Source organism: Sphaeramia orbicularis, chromosome 17 (assembly GCF_902148855.1).
Source record: "Sphaeramia orbicularis chromosome 17, fSphaOr1.1, whole genome shotgun sequence".
NCBI classification, from domain to species: Eukaryota; Metazoa; Chordata; class Actinopteri; order Kurtiformes; family Apogonidae; genus Sphaeramia; species Sphaeramia orbicularis.
The window spans coordinates 24,663,605-24,684,801 of NC_043973.1; the positions used below are offsets into that span (position 1 = coordinate 24,663,605).

The 21,197-nt window shown below is 38.9% G+C and overlaps 1 protein-coding gene across 4 annotated transcripts in view; it reads left to right on the plus strand.

Moving 5' to 3' along the window:
* Positions 1–1,257: 1,257 nt before the first annotated feature.
* Positions 1,258–21,197, plus strand: part of LOC115437116 (pre-B-cell leukemia transcription factor 1) — a 56,314-nt gene continuing 36,374 nt past the window's right edge. The window contains exons 1-2 of one of the 4 annotated variants that reach the window (XR_003937916.1): positions 1,258–1,968; positions 2,767–2,840. Coding sequence is in view for 3 of the 4 variants with exons in the window: in XM_030160239.1 (XP_030016099.1) it covers positions 1,784–1,968; positions 2,767–2,840 (259 nt within the window). In the remaining variant the exon portion in view is untranslated. The remainder of the gene's footprint in view (positions 1,969–2,766; positions 2,841–21,197) is intronic. The other 3 variants (XM_030160239.1, XM_030160237.1, XM_030160238.1) reach the window with 3 other exon arrangements.

Sequence of the window (21,197 nt, forward strand, 5' to 3'; positions counted from 1 at the left end):
TAAGCAACATTGTATGAATGTCGTGATCTAAGTGAAAACTCTAATAAAAACTTGAATTATATAAAAAAGAAACTACACTGTAAAAAATGACTGTAGAATTGACGCCAAAAAGTTGTAAAATTGCAACATAAAAAAACTGTAAGTGACAATACAATGCAAAGTTGTTTATTTGAAAAGATTTTTGTGTTAACGATTAAATGAAATATAGCTGTAGTTCTTACAAGAAGAGTATGTGAACAAAACCAGATTTGTATGTAGAAATGATGTATTTCTATTGTTTTAAGAAAATAAAACTGTAAATTGAAAACAATGTGGTGCTGTTTAAATTGCAAGACCATAATGTTGAAATAACAGCAGATTTGCATATATATATATATATATATATATATATATATATATATATATATATATACATATATAACGTTATAAAAAAGTAAACATTTAACAATGTAACATTTTAAATTTGTAAATGAATGGGTTGGTAGAGTTGGTAGAGCAGCTCGTCCAATAACTAAAGGGTTGGTGGTTCGAATCCTGGCTCTGACTGTTCATATGTCAAAGTGTCCATGGAAGACACTGAACCCTAAATTGTTCCCAGTTGGACCTGGCGGTTTTGGAAAGTCCTTTGGACACCATGAAGGTGTAGAAAATGTGCTAAATAAGTGCAGTCCATTTACCATTTAAATCCAGTGTTAAATCTACATGTTTAAAATATTAAATCTACATGTTACTCTGTAAATATGTTTACAGATGGATGTGTTTTTACAGTATTGTTCTGGAAACCACAGCTGCCAGTTTTTTCTGTAAAAACAACAGGATTTTTTTTAGAGTGTAGTAGTGGTTGGTGTTTTTGGAGCCACAATTGTCACTGTGTTATAATATAAGGCTTGTAAAAATGCTCCTACAAAACACTACATGCCCTAATAAATTTATTTTGATTTATTATTCCTTTGACTGATTACATGGAAGTAAATATTCAGCAGGGAAATATATGACAGGGTGTCTTTTCCAAGCACCACCACGCTGTCCTGTTGGGTCAGAGCCTCACTGCCACTCACAATTATTTATTAGGCTACATATTCACTCTCTATCCATCACTGTATTGCCACCCGGTCCGGTCACATCTCTTTATGTTTATTACAGTGTCCCACCTTCCAAGAGGAGGATGATTGACGTTTTCGGAGAGGACCGAGGTGGGACTTGCGCGCTCCTTCTTCTCCAATCGTGGCTCGAGGGGCGGAGGCTTTTCCATCCATACTCCGATTATGAGTCAGTTACCAGACATAAGCGAAACAATAACAGTTGGTGGCACTTTGTATCCTAAAAAAAAAAACCCTTTGAAAGGCAAGTTGAGTGTTTTAGTGCGTTTGGCGCATGACGCGTCCGTGTGCGTCGGAGGTTTGAGAGGACAGGAGCAGAACGCGCTCCACTTTTAATCAGATTAGGAGCGTTTAATGTTCAATCCTGTGTTTTTTTTTTTTTCCTCTCTCTCCTTCCCTACAGTAGCGGTGCAGGAGTGGCCAAAGCCAAAAGCAGCGATTCAGATCAGATTTCACCTAAACCAGCTGGAAGAGACCGAGAGAAAGAGAGAGAGAGAGGGTTTGTCAGTCTCCCTCCTCCCAAATCTAGAAAAGCTTACCAAGGAAAAAGGAGGAGTGTCGGGCTGTGAGAGACGCAGAGGGATCCAGAGGAATTTCCGAGGATATTTTCTGATTTTTTTTTTCTCTTTCTTGCTGTAAAAATTTAAAAGTTGGAGACGAGGCAGCAGGGACCGTGGTCAAGGATGGACGAGCAGCCTCGGTTGATGCACTCCCACGGGGTAGGCATGGCCGGACACCCCGGCCTGGCGCAGCATATGCAGGATGGCACGGCGGGGACGGACGGAGAGGGAAGAAAGCAGGACATCGGAGACATATTACAGCAAATAATGACCATCACAGACCAAAGCCTAGACGAAGCACAGGCGAGGTGAGCCCGTGTAAAAAAATAAAATAAATAAAAAATAAATAAATAAATAAACACTTGTATCTTTAATCATGAGAGCGGAAATAACACTAGACAGTGTTGGGGATGTGGGGATGTAATAACATTGTGGTTTGTGTAAAGACTGGCTCTAAATGAAACCAATTACGCCCACTGAAGTGCCGTGACTGAGCGAAAGCGTGGAAGAAAAAAAAAAGAATGTAAACTTGTCACGATTCATTTTTAGAAATAAGTTTTGGATCAGTATTTTAACCCCAGCTCTTCATTTCTAACTGATTATTCCACATGTTCCATATTGATGTACGTGGAGGTTTCATTTACACTGTGGAACAGTTGCCACTTCAGTCCACAGACTCTTTTTATCTTGTCACAAAGGAGCTTACATTATAATCCTGTTATAATAACACGTTGCAGGTCGTCTTCTATAGTTTTCACTGCACTGTTAATAATAATAGTGATACTAATAAGTCCAAATAAGTACTAAAATAGATCAGATATATGAGGTGCATGTTATAGATAGTGTAACTGGTGGGTTTTGTTGCATGCATACACTGAGATCTCTCAAATCTTATATTGTGTGTTTACTTTTTATGTAAAAAAAATAAGAAAATGGTATTACAAGTCATTTAATACTGTATATATTGTATAACGCCTCTGCTTGTTTTATACCATAAAAGAAGCAGCAGAGGGATGTGATATTTGTGATTTCAGGATGCTCCACTGTTTGATAAACGTTTCCACTTGTTTGAATACTAATGTGAAAAGTGATGTCCCTCTTTTTAGGAAACATGCACTGAACTGCCACAGAATGAAGCCTGCTCTTTTCAACGTCTTGTGTGAAATCAAAGAGAAAACAGGTATGTTTCAGTCTACGCTGTCTTTCATTTGCTGGATTCGTGTTTTGTTGCACAAACTACAAATAGAGAAAGCAATTTTCTACATATTATGCTCTAACAGTGTATTCATAGTCATTCCTTTTTTTTTGGTATTTTTATTGTATAGAAGTCATTTTACATTTATACAACATACCTTTTTTGATTGATGTAAAACTTTTCCTTACACACATCAACATCATAAATGTGAAAAAGCACCAGTCTCAGATGAGGTGCTGTCATTGGATAGGAGTGTTTTCATGCTGACATTTTGGGCCTTTCTGGGCTGGGTTTTCTCACCCATCTGACTGTTTTCTTTGGCCGAGTTTGATGGTGTTTGCTAAGTGAGCTGTTTTACATGCAGAGGCAGGTGAGAGGGATTTTCTGTTTATGTTTGCAACGAGGGTCAAAGTCATGAAAAGGAATGTGTGAATTATTACTCACTTAACAGCAGATTAAAAGAAGAGCGGCTCACATGATGAAAGCCTGTGAATATTCTCTGAGGGGTATAGCAGAGCGCTGTTTAAGAGATGGCTTTTCAAGGCAGGAAATAAAACAAAATATCCAATATAACCTTATCAGCGAACACAACTTTGAAGCTGTCTTTGAGATTATTGAGGGAGCCTTGTCATTTTGTCTGCTGGTGTTGTTGCATTCACAGCCACGCAGACTGTTGGAAATGAACACAGGGCTGGTATGGAAGCAATACCGTCGCCATTTATTCACTGAAATTTTACTCTGATGACTCAGAGGTTGGCAGAGGGTTTAGTGAAAACAAAGAACAAGCGGACACTTTGGGTTTTTCATGAAATTTATAAAGGTTAAAGAGTGTGGTCTGTGAAGAGGAAGCTATGCTAGGCTGGGGCCCTGCTTCTAAATTGCAAGGCTTGGAAAAGTGAGAGAGTAATGCCTGGCTCTTTGTAAACTGTCTGGCGTCTCCCCGGGTTCAACCAGAGTTCGTTTCCAAAAAGAAGAACAAAGTGACTTGGACCTTTTCCTGGCTTTTCCCCCTGCCTCTCCTCTCTCTTCCCACCGTTCTTGGCAACAGAGATTCAGAGAGCTTCTGATGAGAGAGGCTCCCCTCTGCCTGCAAAATCTCTTCCTCTCTGTTCAGGACCAAGTTTGGAAAAGAACATATTTCAACATAGTTTATATGTTCTTTTTTTCATTTGCACATCCATTGAATCATTTTTATCTAAAGTGCAGCTGAAAAATATCTTCCTTGCTACATTTGCAATCTCTAAGTAACCAAAATTCTTCTTCTGAGCAGAGATTAACATTGAAGAGTTTGGAATAGCCCAACAATTTAAGAGAGAACTTAATGGCTGCTTCAGTGTGTCTCCCTGCCTGTATTTGAAGAGCTGAGCTCCGGCTCATCTTCGCCCATAGGAGGTTTGTGCAGACGAAACTGAAAATCCTTTCACTGCAGTGACAGAGAAAATGACTCAAACCTTCACCATGGCATTTACAGCCAAATGTGCTGAGTGCAGTGTATGCGAGCAGAGTACAGCCTGTAATTTGTCAGGTCTTTTTTATATTCTTTATAAAGAGTCAGCTCCTCCTTGCTTTTTACATTGTTGCAGTCAGAGTGTCTTTGAGAAGACGTGCAAGTGCAGCAGCTCAGAGATTTGAAACCTTATGCTTTTTTTCCTCTGGAGAGCAAACATTTCTTTGCATCATTGAGGGTATACATATTTCATGTAGATATGCACATGTGTGTTGTATGTCGGTGGTATTTTGGTGGAGGGCGAGTGTTGACAGCAGTATTACGGGACATTGCAGTAGTGTTGTGTCCACTGGCAGGCAGCTGACAAACAAGGCGGGAGTGCATGCCAATAGAGCAGGCATTAACTGATGACCCCACCCCACTCCCTGTGTATTTGTGTCGGGGTCGGGCCTGTGTCACACTGAGAGAGTGTTTAGCAAGCTTAAACAAGCTCAGGTTCGCACGCTGGCTTATGGAAAACCAGCGGCGGAGGCTTGTGTTACCACTTAGAGACGTTCTTTTGGTCACCAGTGTTGTATTTCACAAAAACACTTGCCCCGTCTACCGGCCCCTCTTGACTTTTTTTTTATTTATTTTTTTTAACTATCATCATTGTTTCTACAGTTCCTGAGAGCACTTAGCATGTGTTTTCCTGTGCTTGCTTCACATCCTGTGAAGAGAGTTGGAGACTGTCTTTGTTTGTGTGGAACCATTACGCAGAGGGAAGCTGGCACGTACAGGTTGACTAAGTAAGAGAAGCCAGACACCAAGTCAGTGTTTCTGGGTGTCAGATTTCAGGCCTACTCTCCCTCTCCCTCTGCCTCTGCCTCTATCTGTGTCTCTGTATCAGTGGGCCTGGGACTGTTTCGTCAGGCCACTCTGTGTCAGCAGCCTCACATTACCCCCATGCAGGCTTGGGTCAGATGGAGAGCTCCTGCATGACTAATGCGATCAGACGGATAATGCATTACACCGCTTGAACTTATCAAAGCTGGAGACCTGCTGAATCAGTCGGTCCCCCTAACTGCAGCCCCTCAAGCCTGCGCTGCTAATTAGACATATAAACACATTTTAGATAGTCACTGTTGTGTTGATGTGGTCACTTTTCAACTTATTGCCAGCTGTCACACATCTTGGAAGAACCACTTTTAGTCATTGCATGTGCTTTAATATCCTACTACTATGAGCATTTTCCATAGGCTGTTTTTGATATCGATATTCTGATAATATTCAAGGTTTAGGAGCATTGTTTAGACATGCTTACCGCACTTTCAGAATCCACATTCTCATTTTACATTGGCTTCTTTGTGCTGTACACAAACAGAGTGTGTAAGGCTGAAGTAGAGGTGCATACCCAACGGCAAAGCCCACATTTCCTATCAGAAAAAGAAACATTATGAAAGGCTTGGATATCAACAGGTTTTTCGATATGGCGATTTTTGCAACCCTGGCATTTTCATGACGATAGTTGAAGGAATGGAAGAGTGAGTGCTGTGTTTGCAAGCCTGCCGCCAGTGAAAAGCCTTGAAAAAAATCCTACTTTTAATGAAATAATACATGACTGCACGTAACCAGGAATATCAGTGGAATATTCATTTTCATTAGCTATGCAAACACCATCTTAGGAATGTTGTCTTTTCCAGAATAAAGGCAAAAATCAAATATTTCATGCACAAAAACATAGCCAGTGGGTGTACATATTTAATGCTGTGTTTGTGTGTTTGTAGACAGATATAAGGACTTAGATGCCAAAATGTCAAATCACTCTATCTGGTATTTTGAGACATTAACATCAAATGTTGGCAGCGCTACTAGTTGAGTTCCCATGAAACGGTAGATAGACTGGTCACTATGGCTCCCAGTGCTGCTGTTTTTCAGTATTTAATTGACATGGCTGTCCATGATGAGTTCAGGGGTTAGTGTTGCCTCTCTTTGTTACTCTCCTCTCATCTCCAGTGACAGATGGAGGCATTAGTCTCCAATGTGGCGCTGTCCTGAAACTAATGGCTATGTCCTTGGTTTCCCCGCGCTAGCTGGGAGACTGTATATCTGTCCCCGGCTTGGAAGTGCCGAAGCAGCAGTTTATCCCCCCATGTTTTAGTTTCCACAGAAATAAGGCTGAACAGGACTCTGTCTGTTCCCTCATAAATAACTTCAGATAAATAACTTCACAACGAGTGCAAAGTTTTCCCGAAAAAAAAAGGTTGCTGGGCTTTGATTTGTGAGTTTATTGGAAAAGTCTTCCACCACTTACCAGAAATGCTCGTGTAAATGAATAATAATAAACATGAGATGTGTTTTTGTAAGTTGTGAGAGCGGGGACAAGTTTATCTTTGCTTTTAAAGTGAGTTATATCATATATAAATAGGCTGGATTCCCTTTTACTCACTGACATTTCCTCTATACTTATATTTATATTCCTACATTATCAGTGCAGACAGACCTCAGAAACAACAGCAAGCATTTTTGCTGTTCCCTGTCCTCCGATATAAACTCACTTGCAATTAGGACAGCTAATATATTATGCAAATGTTGACTGGCTTAATTGAGACATGTTAATCATGTTTTAAGAGGCTAATTACAGCCCTGTATATCTGAGGTGGGAGTAGTAATTAGCCGTGATAACAGATCTGGCTGTAGAATGGTCATATTCTGTGTGTCTACATATGGTGAGAGAGTGTGTGTGTGGAGTATTACTATGTTATGGGGACGTAAATTTGTTTACAACGTCGCATATGAGGACTTATGGCTCCTCTCAGTGGATAAAATGCAGGTCCCTGAAGTATAAATCATTAAAGCTCTGTTTTAAGGTCAGAGTTCGGACAAGTCTCCGGAAAATGGATGGAATGTTTCCTGAATTGATGGAAACATGGCTGTAAGTGTGTGTTCTTGGTTGTTTTCTCGACAGCGTTTACTTTTTTCTTTTTTCTGTTTTTGTTTTTCAGACTTTAAAGCAATCTTAAAAATCCATATGTTATTTACATTTTCCGTGCAAGTAGGTCAGTGATTCTGTTTCATTTGCCAGAAAGCTGTTTTTCCTTCACATTTCACCTTTTCACTGTTTTGTGGAAACAGCGACAAAGACAGAGATCTTTCAGTTCACTTATTCAGTAGACATATGAATACATTACATCTCCATCTATACTTTGTTTCCTGTACTTCTCAATTTAGTTATGTGACCAATCTGCAAACTGGGCTTTTATATGACGCTGTGTTCTTAGTTTTCTGACAGAGATCATATTCTGATCCATTACACTAAGAATGCCTTCCCACTTATCGAATATAAAATTGCTTTAGAGAGGAAATTTGCTCTATGGTGGAGTGGAGTTTCTTTTTTATCAGATGTTTGTCTCTGGAGCAGCTTTTAGTGTCTACAAAACAGCTCTGGTGACATTATTGCAGTTGCAATTGCCTCAGCCATTGTTTTTCTTATTGGTGCTGTTTGGATTTGATTGGATTTTCTACAGTCTTGTGGAATTGCCTCACGCTGTCGGACCGGTGTATATCCTCATATCGTTGTTTTTGAAACACCTACAGATCTTATTACTGATATATTCATGGAGTTCAACGGTGCAACAGCGTGTAGTGTTTTATTTGTGATGGTGTTAAATCCAAATATGGAAAATAATGTAACTTAAGTACAAATACTGTACTTAAGTAGAGTCTTTAGGTATCTGTGCTACAATATGTACAGTTTTACTTTGACAACATACATTTGACTTCCTGTTAATTTAGTTAGAATGCATTAGAGGGGAATTATCAGTTGCTCACCTTCCTAATGTCAATTTTAACCAAAGTGGATGGGCAATAACACTTAAAACCAATGCTTCTTTTGTTCATTCATGTATATATATATCAGGTGTGAGAAACAAAAATAGTGTAAAAGTCACAAAATATGACACTGAATGGCTGAGAAAAGAGTTCTAGAATAGAATAAATGTTTACTATTATTGTGCATTGTACAAATGCAACATCCTTGTCAGCGTAATTTTGATAGAAACATAAATACTAAGATAGAAACATAAATAACATAAATTATATACAGGGTGGGGAAGCAAAATTTACAATGAACATTTAGTTGTTTTTTCTCAGCAGGCACTACGTCAGTTGTTTTGAAACCAAACATATATTGATGTCATAATCATACCTAACACTATTATCCATACCTTTTCAGAAACTTTTGCCCATATGAGTAATCAGGAAAGCAAACGTCAAAGAGTGTGTGATTTGCTGAATGCACTCGTCACACCAAAGGAGATTTCAAAAATAGTTGGAGTGTCCATAAAGACTGTTTAGAATGTAAAGAAGAGAATGACTATGAGCAAAACTATTACGAGAAAGTCTGGAAGATACTATTAAAGAAGAATGGGAGAAGTTGTCACCCGAATATTTGAGGAACACTTGCGCAAGTTTCAGGAAGCGTGTGAAGGCAGTTATTGAGAAAGGAGGACACATAGAATAAAAACATTTTCTATTATGTAAATGTGGCAAATAAATTCTCATGACTTTCAATAAACTAATTGGTCATACACTGTCTTTCAACCCCTGCCTCAAAATATTGTAAATTTTGCTTCCCTACCCTGTATATACATATATAAACATAAATAGCATTCAGAGACACTGAAAACCTATTTACAAATATATTAATAGTCATAATTTTCTGTGTATATTTTTAGTCTTATATTATCTTAATATGATGTGAAGTTCACGAGTCTTTGTAGAGAAACTGCTGATAAAAATGTGCTTGAAAAACTGTTTTCACGCTACTTTCTGTGTCAGTACCTTTTCACTTTTGAGTTGAATGAAGACATTTAATCAATACTTACACATTGATCAGTTGTTTTTTACACACGTAAACATACGTCTACTCTAGTTTAGAACATGTGTGATTTTGCCACCTCTGATTAAATCCATTTATTACCTGTACGTTACATCAGCGCTGGCCTTTTCAGAACGTCTGAATGTGGTCACCATAGACTGTGGATAATTAGTGGATGAAGGAAGTGCGACGTCACCCATTGGTTTCTGAACTGAAGTCAGTATTTGAAGATTTGTGGCTTTTTATAGCCTGAGGTGACTTTATTTGGGCAAAAAGTCCAAGATTCATTCATCCAAGGCTTCATTTTGGAGCTGAATTTTCCCTAGGTGGTGACGATGTCCCTCATTTATCAGTCTATCCAAGAGACCTGTGCAGATTTATGCACAGCAACAGCATTCATGTGTGTTTGATCAAATGGCCTAATTTCACCAGTTTCATCATGTGAATAATCTGCCTTTGACTCACAACGTTGGCTGAGAATCACCCTTTATCTGTAAATATCATGCCCCTGTTGACTTTTCTCCTGTCGCTTGAGTTCACAATGTGAAGATGTGGAATAGGGCCAAGAAAACAAACCTCTTTGACCTCAAAATAGAAAATACAACATCCACATGAACCTATTAACCTGTAAAGTGAGAACCAAGTACAGTCAATAAACTGTAGCATGGGAAGAAATCACTTCTGGAGCCAAAGGTGTCACCATTAACAAGCAAAACTCCAGCTGAGGTTAGAATATGTAACTGAATATGAAGCCTAGTAATAGCAGGACTGATATAATAGCTTACATTTACATATAGGTGAAGTGAAAATGATCAGACCTCACTCTCACTGTTAAACTGTTTAGAGGAGACCAGCCAGACCTGGACTTCAGCAGATCCAGACTAAGGAGCATGTAACCACGGTTACCTGATCTGCCTCAGTATCGGATAATGCACACGAGCACACCGCTGTGTTTCAGATAGATACTGTTAGAAACGTAAAACCCTAGGCTTTTTTGTTTCCTATATTTAGCCTCTATTGTAAAGCTTGTTTTTATTTAATGATATTTTAGATAAATCAGGAGGGGAGGTAGTGTTCATCCTTTAGCTACAGAAACCTGGAGCTGCAGTGGTAGAGCTCATGTCCACGACCTCGGCCTGACAGCAGAGGTTCTAGAGAAACAAACGTAGATGTATCAGTCAGTGGTTGAGATAAATCCCTCACTAATAAATGAGATAAATCACTCACCAGCAGCTTTAATGCTCCTTTAAAAGGGAGAATCGAAAACCTGAAACCATTAACGCAGGAATAAAATATAATTAAACATTGTGAAATTTCTGTTTTCCTTATGCGTGTTTTTTTTTTTTTTTTTTTTTAAGATTTACACTAAAGAAGTGATGAATGAGACGCTGTCTTCTTGTAAGTTGCTGTGCTGGACCCAGGTTCATCTGGCATCCGATCAATAACACCTTGTTTTTACTGCTCAATTTATCCCCACAGACCAAAATTATGCTGCAAACCTTCTTAGACAATCTTAAATTGTAAACATTTGAGAAGGTTATATATGGGATATGACACAAAGTCAGTGCACCCTTTGCTGTAATATTTGGATGTTATATTTTTAGGTGATGAATAAGTGTCTGCATGTGTTTTTATGGCGATCAGAATATATCAGATGTCTTGTGCTTCTCTTCATGTCCACACTTGCTTACATAAGTTGAGACCTGTCATGGGATTTTAGCGTTGCCTTTGCTGACGATCACGTTGATAGATGTCGAAATTTGCGCGGGAAACACATATGACCAGTTTTATGTCATACATTCATTTGATTAATGAGGACCGGTGTTCTTTACATGAAATACAGCTTAGACTCATACTTTCTTGGGCACTTCAATGGAGGTGGTTGCCTTGGTAGTTGATAACCTTTAATTCAAGGTGTGGGATCTCATTTCTCTGGCACCCTGCCACTACGATGTAAGTGGCGTGTTGGCAGGCTGCTGGGGTTGTACAAAGGAACCCCCCCGACTTCGATGAACAGTCAAACATAAAATGGCAAGCACTCTTCCCTGGCTGACTTAGTAAAATTGACATAAATTAATACATGCTGCTTAAACAGGACCAAGATTAATGGTTGCCTTTCGCAGCGGCTTAGATCCACTGTCAGTTGCTGCTCGCTGCCCAGATGGAATCAACACCAATCAATGAGGCTGCCCGACTCTCCCTGGATATCTGCTAAGGATGCTGAATGGGACACACACACACACACACAGGTGCACACATAATGAAACGTACACAAAAGCAGACACTTACGCATTCAGACACGTACATAAAATGGTGAAATGCGCACAGGTTGATGAATTATTTTTGGATCTGTCCTCAGCATTTCTATACTTGTAGGATAATCCGGTATTACTTTCCATACGGTGGGATGTTCAATCAGGTGCCACAGAGTCAGATGGGGAAGAGCAGTGAGGCTGATGGCTCAGTAGTGATTGGATGTTTCAATTACTGATAGTAATGCCATGGTGTAGTGAGTCATGCAGTGCAGATAGCACCATTTATTTTAATCAGGACAGGGGAGAGATGGGTGTGGATGTGTCTCCCTCGTTTCAGAGTTTCACATTTAGATGCAGGAGAGTGTCTCTCTCTCGCTCTTTCTCTCTCTTTCTCTAGTCTTTATTTCACACACAAACACGCACGGAAACACACACTCAGGTGGATTGAGAGTGGAGGAGAGGTTGCCGTGGGTAACGCATAGCGACAAGGTACTCTCACGGTGAGCTATTCTAATTTATGTTAATAAACCTTGCTGTTGCCGTGAGAGACAAAGAGGCCACAGATGAGCCTTGGTAACCTCGGCACCTTCACTGGAAGGAAAAAGCGCAGACAAAGAACAATGCAGACACACACACTCACAGAGAAAGGGAGAAGAGATATTGAACTGTAGAGAAAGACACAAATACTGTGGCGGAGAGAGATGATAAATTTAGCCGCACAAAGAGTTGTTTTTGTGGCTGCAAAATCAAACAGTCTCATGCTGGCAATCTTCAGTGTGGTGTGTGGTATCTACTATTTCGGAGTCAGTGTGTGTGTGTGTGTGTATATGTGTGTGTGTGTGTGTGTGTGTTGGAGGGGCAGGCAAACAGTCTCTTGGGATTGTTGCTGCTAATTCTGTGGGGCCTACAGACACACAGGGTGCTGCAGTTTTGGACTATTTCCCAGGGCAGATGTGACACCACAGGTAGCATTTAGCACAGTGGGGTAAGAGCATGAGTGCTAGCAGAGGTCAGCACTTGGCCTAGCTGCTCGGTAGTGGAAAGAGCCCGATAAGAATCGTTAAATCTGATTCTGAAGTCATGTCAGCTCGCGGAAATAAGCGCAAACCACATCATAATGAAGATTGTCATTTTTGTATATTTGAGCATTGGAGTCTATGTGTGTCTTTGTGTTTCTCTTATCAAGTATTATTTGGATGGTAATCAGTAAATCAATTTGTCTATAAAATGCCACAAAATAGTGTAAAAACATCTGATATAATTTGCACAGTCTGATAAGATGCTCACATCACTCGTTTTACTTGTTTTTCAGTCCATTAACTTCAAATGTTCAGCTTATAAGGAAGAATAATCTGAAACCTGGCATTTTTCTGCCACTTGTGACATTTTTTGGTTAAATATAACTAAAATAACTTGTTATTAAAATAGTTTTGTTTGACTAATTGATTAATCAACTGATCTTTACAGCTATAATTGAAATTCTTTGTCTGTACTGGTGCTCTATTGGACTGTAAAAAACTATTAAGTATCTAATGCAAATCAAATTGTACTTAAACTGCAGTTAAACTGAAATTGGAAAGAAGCAGTGCCTCTTTCCAGAACACCAGCTACTTTTACTTGCCGGTGTTATTATTAGATAATAGAAAACAGATTTTATAGTAGTGCTAGATGCACCTGTTTTGTTTTTTTTTTTTTTTGTTCAGTATAGAACAAGGCAAACATCAAAACTTCTTTTGTCACTTTGGCTTTCTAACAAGCTGAAATATTCAAACAGTGTTTCTTCACAGCAACAGCAATGAGGATTGATAACACAGCGAGGCCTCCGTGCTGCTTCCCTGTACTGTAGATACTTGTATCCAAACTCAAAGAGTGAAAGCTGTGGGTTTCCTCAGCGCCTTCTGTCTGCCAGCTTGCCTTTGGCGATGTTAGTTCTGGACAGTTAACTCCTACTGAAATTATGTTAATTGCTGTCATTTTCTTTTTTCTACTTGAGCATAATCAGCAAATTATATACTTCTGTTCATTTATTACCAAGCCACTTCTAAGAGAGTTTTTACCCTTCAAAGATCAAAAGTTTGGAGGCAGTTTTCTGTTTGATTCCTATATAATCAGCATTTATATGATGTAAATGGGTTATCAGCGTTATCTGATATTTTACACACGTTTTAATTCTATACGCTCTGTAGGGCTGCGCAGTATTTGATTTCAGCATCAGCGTTGCAAATATCACATCATGTAATGTCAAGTGAGGTGAATGAGCTCAAATACGACCTGAAAAAGAGGAAGATTTGGTTGCAAAAGAGAAAGCAGCATCAGCTATAATTTTGAATTGTTTTGTATTGAGAGGGATGACCAAAAATAGGTTCTTTGTCGGCAGTGCCTTCATTGTGAGTCACCAGCGTATTAAACCTTCATTGAGACCTAATTTCGCTTCCGAAATGACTTCAGAAGAGTAAACACCGCATTCAATTGCTTTTGTGCGAAAAGTTGTACCGCATTAAAGTACAGTATTAAAGTTCAATGTCAGCGTTTGGTCCAGCTGCTAATTTTTTTTCTGTATTCCCTGCAGTGTACAGCGGCTTACACTGATACAAGGAGAACTCTTATCATCTCAACAGAAGCCAAATGTAGTACAATTATACTTGACTTGTAACCAAATTACTAAAATAAATTTGGCAGATCTGCCTGCACTGATGTGTCAGTTTGGATCTACAATAAAATGAAATTTAGATACCGTTAATTAAATTATGTTAAAATGTGTTGCACTTGTTTTGAGGATAATAAAATCTCTTGTTTCATCTCTGATCACCCACACACTCCCTTCTGCACAGACGTTTGTAAGTGTCCAGGACAGTTTTTTTTTGCTTTATTATCATTATTAGCTGCACTTTGACTTTGACATTCACTTTGAGCAGGGTTGTGTATTCTTTTAGTCATGCTTTCACAAGTCTTTCATTAGATTTGAACCGACGACCCTGTGACTCCACGCATGTCTGTCACGCCTCGATGCGAGCTCGTCTTCTTCTTCTATTATATTTTATTTGGCTTGCTGGCACCACCTTGTAGCCTGTTTTATTGGACATGTCCTTCAGCACCATGTTTAGCAGTCTCCTCCCCTAAACACATAAAATTCCTTTATGTTCCTATTACTTGAGTTTATGAAGAGCGTCTTCACCCCCCTCCCTGTCGATAAGATCATATTGATAGATTGATATTGGGAAAGCTGTAGTGTGATAAAGGCGCGGAGGTTAAGAGCTTCTTGGATAGTTTAACCTTGATAAAACAGTTGTTTCAGTGAGGCTGATTTTGCCCCATCCGTCTTCATCCGTCAGGGCCCCGCTGAAGTATGCAAATGAAGGCAGTAGAGGGAAGCGCTGTGTGCGGTTAAATGGGGCGTTGCGAATGTGCGGTGTACCGCGCCGACGGGGTGATACTACTTACTGTCCAAATTTAGTGTGTCTCTTCTGAAACGTACCCCTCCCGCTTCTTTTTTGTCTGCATTTCAAGAATATATACAGCCCTGAGAGGAACTGTGCCCCCTCGTAAAATGATTACTGCCGTGGCAGCAGCAAAGCAGTTTATGTTGCATTTTCTTGTACGTGTGTTTTATTATTATAGATTTTAATGTTTGTGAACTGGAATTTAGTGACTGCAGACCAGTGTGTTGTCCTTTTATTTGTGTCTGTTTGTCTTTGTGTGTGCACCGTCTGTATTTATATGTTTTTATTATATGCCCCTGCCATACATTTTAGAATATGGCTGTTTATTATGCTAATTAGTAAGTCTGGAGGTGTAAGGGTAATAATCTTTACGATAATAACTGTTTATGTCTTAACACTACTCTCTATTCACAGTTAGTTACTCAAGCAGATTCATTTGCCTGATTAGTTTTGTACCTACTCAGCAGCATTAGGGATGTTTTTTGTGTGTTTGATTCTCTCATTTATCTCATGTGTCGGCATATTGATTGATTCCCCCGCTCACTCATTATTTTGTTCTGTTCTTCACAACTCATTTTCAGAAAGGGCACCAGCACTAAGGCCAGAAACAGATACTATGTCTCCTCTCTGCTGTCTGACTAGCCACCACACACATAAAGCTGTCAATCACAAGCTTTCCTGCCTGCCCTTTGTTATGGAACGCCAGCTCTGTGGGTGGGTCTTCTGGGTGATAGATGGCTCAGAGAGCCTATCGGACTGCACGAAGCATCCATCTCTGTCTGAAGCCTGTTAAACAAGCTTGGGAAAGCAGCCATGTAGTCCTAACCACCACTGGCCTCCACTAAAAAACCCCATTAACATTAATGAAGGATAGCTTTAAAAGTTCTTCAGTAATAGGCTTAAATTGGATTTATGAGTCAGATAGTTTGCCAGAGAGTACGTCATGAAAAATGTCACTGGTAGATAAATGGAAATGAGCGTTTGAAAGGTCTTGGGACACTGTTTCAGCGAGGATTTCAGCTCAGCCTGGAAATATTTTTTCTGCTGCCCTAAAATCAAGCGCTGGCCTCAGAGTGACTCTGAAAGCAAGTGAGGAGTGTGATGTTTTAAGTGACTGCTAAGATAAAGCTGCTCATCTTACACACAGAGCTGTTGCTTCTAAAAAAATAAGTTCTTAATACTTTTTTTAAAGGCCTTTCATCCCAGGTGGCACTGGCCATTTCAATATCTTGCAACCACCACTTTACCTGTCTGGAGGGTCCCTATAGATGGCTGATGTGAAACTGCCATTAGCCAGCCAATTCCTCAGCCACAGATTACTGTGCCAGTACTTGGTAATCACAATGTTGAAAAAGGTCTGATTGCACTCCATCCAACCTACAAAGTGTGGCATAAATGGGTTTTTCGAAGGTCTGCAGTCAGTTGTTGGTATGTCATTATAGTGCATTAGGACTGTCAGAGACAAAATGGCAGTTTTTGAAACCTCTTTCATTTCATGTGAATGATAAAAGGATGCAGAAATACACTCCAACCAAAACAGAGAAACAAGTCGTTTCATAAGATTGTTCCAAGCATCACAAACTTATACGAGTCTGAGTTTTAACACAGTTTTTTTTATATAATCCTGATAATCCTCTTCCTTCACCTGTAGGAAAAAAATCAGCCGGACGACGCTACTAGAAATGTCATGTTTTCCAAATTATGTTTCCAATATGCTGCTTTAATGACGTCATCTCGTTGTGTATCGGTACCACTCATTATCATTACCATTTTTATTGTCATTTCTTTGCATATTTCTATAAGAAACTTTAAATATTAAAGTCTGTGCTGTGCAATTTTTTTTTTGCACCAAAAAGTTAAAAAATGCAATTTTTATTTGTGTTTCAAAGTCAAATGGTTTTCCTTCTTTATAAAGTGCACTGTATGTTTATAAATAAACAGGAATTAAGCTTATACTATTCTAGTGACATAAAATAAAATAAACAAAAACAATTCATATTAATCACAGTTTTTTTATGGTGATTAACTAACCTAAATTCCATCACACATCTGAGCTGCACTGCACCGTTCCATTCACATTCCATAAATAAAGTGAAATACAGTTATTTTTGTCTCCCAGTTTCTAATGTTTCTTGCATCTCCTTCCTCTCGGTGCCTTTCTTTCTTCTTGCACCTCTCCTCCCATCTCTGGGTTACTCTGCTCTCTGCTAACCTCTGATGTCATTAGCGTTGGAGGGAGGTTGAGGGGAGAGAGGGGTTGCTATTCTTAATGAATTCCGCTGTGTCTTTGCACTCCCCCACCTAGTTAACCCTACCCCCTCCAATGCTCAAGGTGTCAAATTAGAACAGCTGGAAAAGGGGAGAACAAGGAGATGGGCAAGGTACAGCTCACCCCGCCTCATTTTCTGACTCTCCTTCAAATCACCTAATCCAACATGATAGTCATGAATAGTACCCATGTAACAACTATGCAAAATGGTTGGATGCACTTCACATATTCACTTTAATGATTGGGGAGCGGGTGCTGCAGTTAATAAAATGTTACTCCGAAGGAAAAATCCACCCTCAGGTGCTTTCACGGAGTTATTTGTCTTCAGTTTGCAGTGGTGGAAGAAATATTCAGATCATTTACTTAAGCAGAAGTGTTATCGTTGTAATTAACTTCAAGTATCAACTGGAAGCGCTACGGCGAAAATGCCCTACTGCAGTTTTTAGAGTTATATTACTGCGTTGTTAATTAATAAAGATACATGTTACTGTTTCTGCATATTTAATCGGTTTGATATACTGCTGGCAACTTCAGTCGGTGGCTTCTAAATATTTTTTTTACCTTGAATATGGTAGTACAGTTTGAGCAGCTCCAGCTTTGTGTCTAAATATCTAAACAAGTGAATGAATAATGTTTTATTATTTAATTATCTTGTCATATTCAAATCAGACAAGTAAAGAGCCTCACATTTGAGACACTTCTCGAAAAATCATTGAAATGATAATTAATACTGAGGAAGCATTGAGCAGGTATGTCACCAAATAAACAGATAGTGACAATATCATTCAGTTACAGTTACTGTTGAAAATGCTGGTTACAAAAGGGTTATATCTAGGGATGTAACGATATGAAAATTTCATCACGGTTATTGTGACCAAAATTATCACGGTTATCATTATTATCGCGGTATTGTTGAAATTGGGGTCAGAATGTTCAAAAAGTACTAATACACACACTGAAATAATTTAAGCAAGTTGTATTTTGAGAAAAAAACAGAAACAAAAAACAAAAAAATGAAATAATAGGCTCAATGTACCTTCTGTTGGCAGAAAGAGTAAATTATTATCCGTGCCTATTTTGTCCGTTTTTCAGTACTTTTGATTTTGCCTTTATATACTATATAAACAAATGTTTACTATACCCATGTTTGGGATCCTTTTTTTCAGCGCAACTTCACCTATATCATCTGTCTATTATTTTTTTCACTTTAATCTACTATATCAACATAAAAGGACAAAAAAACCAAAAAATATATAAAATCCGATTTGAAAAATGTATATACTTTATTACATAAATAACACAAAGATGCTTAATGAACCTTTTCAAAGACTTTGAAAGTGAATATTGGTTCCAAATATTAGATATATACAGTTCAAACTGTAATAAATTAAAACTATACTCAAATATTTGACATAAAAGCAGATCTTTACATAGGCGTTTTCTCCGGAAAAGTGCGGTAATCAAACACGGTTATCATGATAATTAGAGTTTAAACGGTAATAGTAACCATCTGCAATTTTACCGCAGTTTATCATTATACTGGTTATCATTACATCCCTAGTTATATCTAAATGTAGTCTTTTTAGTAAAAAGTTTTAATGAGACTAAAATTTTACAATCTTCACAAGGGAGGTTGCCTTTAGACAAAAACGCCTTTCAGTTGTAGAAAATCAACAGGATGTTCCTTCTGAAATGAGAAAAACAGGCTTTAACAGTTTTATACTTTTACAGCACAGTGTTGGTTTATAAGATGTAAGGACTCATCAGCTTTATTGATTAGAATATAACATTTGTTTGAAAAAAAAGTCCAAAAGTCATCAAATATGTTCTAATACGATATGTTGATTATACGCTATTGGAATCATTTTGTTTTCAGACTCATTCCTGTTTTTATTCCTATTTATACACATCAATAATCACCTTTAACTAGGTTCAATTATTACATACTGAGTCCCAGTTACACTTTATCTTTCAAGAATAAATCAAATTGTAACAATCATAGGTAAAATGTTTTGTTCAATTCTTATGAGCACATTTTGAAATTCACCAACACTGATGATTTTCATAGTATAATGGTGATTTTAATTGCAAAATGAACTCTATTTATAGATGCAACAAACTGTTTTGTCTCTAGTGTTTATAAGTTCATTATGCACGGACATGCACGGGAGTTAAAGTTCTCAAAGAGGTGCAGTATCTGAGGACTTGAACTGGGGAAAATTGTCTAAAATGATGCACAAGACAACAAAGACATATCAGTTTGATTAAATGATGCAGCTATAAGCAAATACGAACTTGAATTTAGATGTCTAATTCAGTGTAAATATCATATTGGTTTAATTATATAGAAGTTAAAGGTACAGAAGAGGAAGTCAAAGGCCTTTACTTGGATTTTCTTTCAGTTTCAGTTTCCAGTGATTATTGCATAAAGGCAGACAGGATGCTGATACCGGTGTGAATAGGCACTCTTTCATAACTCTGCAGAAAATACCCCGTGATGTCACATCCTTGTTTTCTCAGTGATCCTCATGAATGAAAAAAAAAACAACAACAGTGGGACAAATAGAAACAAGGATGCAAGCTGCATCGCCGGTAGGAGTTTTTAACGATGTTAAAGTGTTTCAGGGTGGATTTTTCCTCTAAGCCTAGCAGAGTTGTTGTTGTCTACTTCACCCCGGCGTTAACGGCTGATAGTCCTGACTCAACAGAGAGCAGGCATCCCCCCGTGGCTGTGCTTACTCACTCCTGAGCCCAGCGTTTAGTTTTCCTTGGCAGACCCAGGCCACAGCTCATTAGACTAAGAGAATGTGCCTGCCTTAATTAATGATATGTAAATATCCTTGAATTGGTCACATTTGCATATTAAGAGAGATTTGTGGAATCTGTGGAGTAATATATTTTAATTAGGGATTAATTAAAAATAATGGGAATTTCATTTCGCCTGGCAGGTTATGTTTGGTGTGAAGCATGCATCGGGCCTCAATCTTTGAACACTGAGGCAGCTACCAACATGTGAAGGAAGCCCTGCTCTTCCTCCGCTATCTGTGCTGCATACAAACATGTGCCCTCACACACACATACACACACACACACACACACACACACAAACGCTCTGGCATCACATTCCTTGAGATGCCAGAGCCTTCCCAGGGGGTCTTCAAAGCGCCGTAGCTTTCAGAAGGGGATAAGGGGGGATCCAGCACGAACACCCACAGTATGTTTTTGGGGATGGTCCCAGTTTGGCTCAATTTCATCTCCTCTCATCTTTCTGTTTCTTTCCGTGTAGTTGGGGAATGGCTCTGAGACACGGAACACTAGTTATGTTGGCAATTATGTTAATGGAATGCCATTAGGCCATGATTGTGTATGAGCGAACGGGGAGAGAGGGCACGTTTTCAGAGACCCAAGTCAATGTCTGCTTTGATCCACTTGGAGGAGAGGCTTTGCCAAAACATTCTCTACATATTCTCTTTTCACCCATAGATGTAATTCATTTATGAGCGGCGCAAAAACAGTTTGACCAAGATGTCAGGGGTTGGCTCATTTCTGGATGTTTGTTCTTGGTAATGATGTACTCTGCATGCTTTTTTTTCTGACAGCTGTGAAAATAAATCTGAATAGAGACAAAGAAACCATCTGTCATCAGCATCACTAATAGCACTGATAGCACGGCTACTATCACAGCATCTTCTAGGTGGAAATCATCCCCATTACCAGGCATCAAGGCTGCTTCCTGCTTCCCTCTCTGCTGTTAAGAGGCACCATCACACACAAACACACCCTTCGCCGCTGTTTCAATCATTCTGTGAAGACAATTTTGTATGCGTTCAGTGTTTTTTTGGTCATTTTCACTATTAACATCATCGAGCAGAGGCATGCAGTAAATGTCTGTTTTTCTTCGGGCTGGGCTCAAAGCGGAGAGCTCCTTTGGCATTTGTGATGTGTCGTCAGTGCGCTGATGTTATTGATCCAGGACCTTCCGAATTCATTAGGAGATCCAGCCCAACTGTGCCGCATCTTTATTTATGTTGCTGCCCCCTCCCTGGCCTGCCTCTCTCTCTCTTTCACTCTCT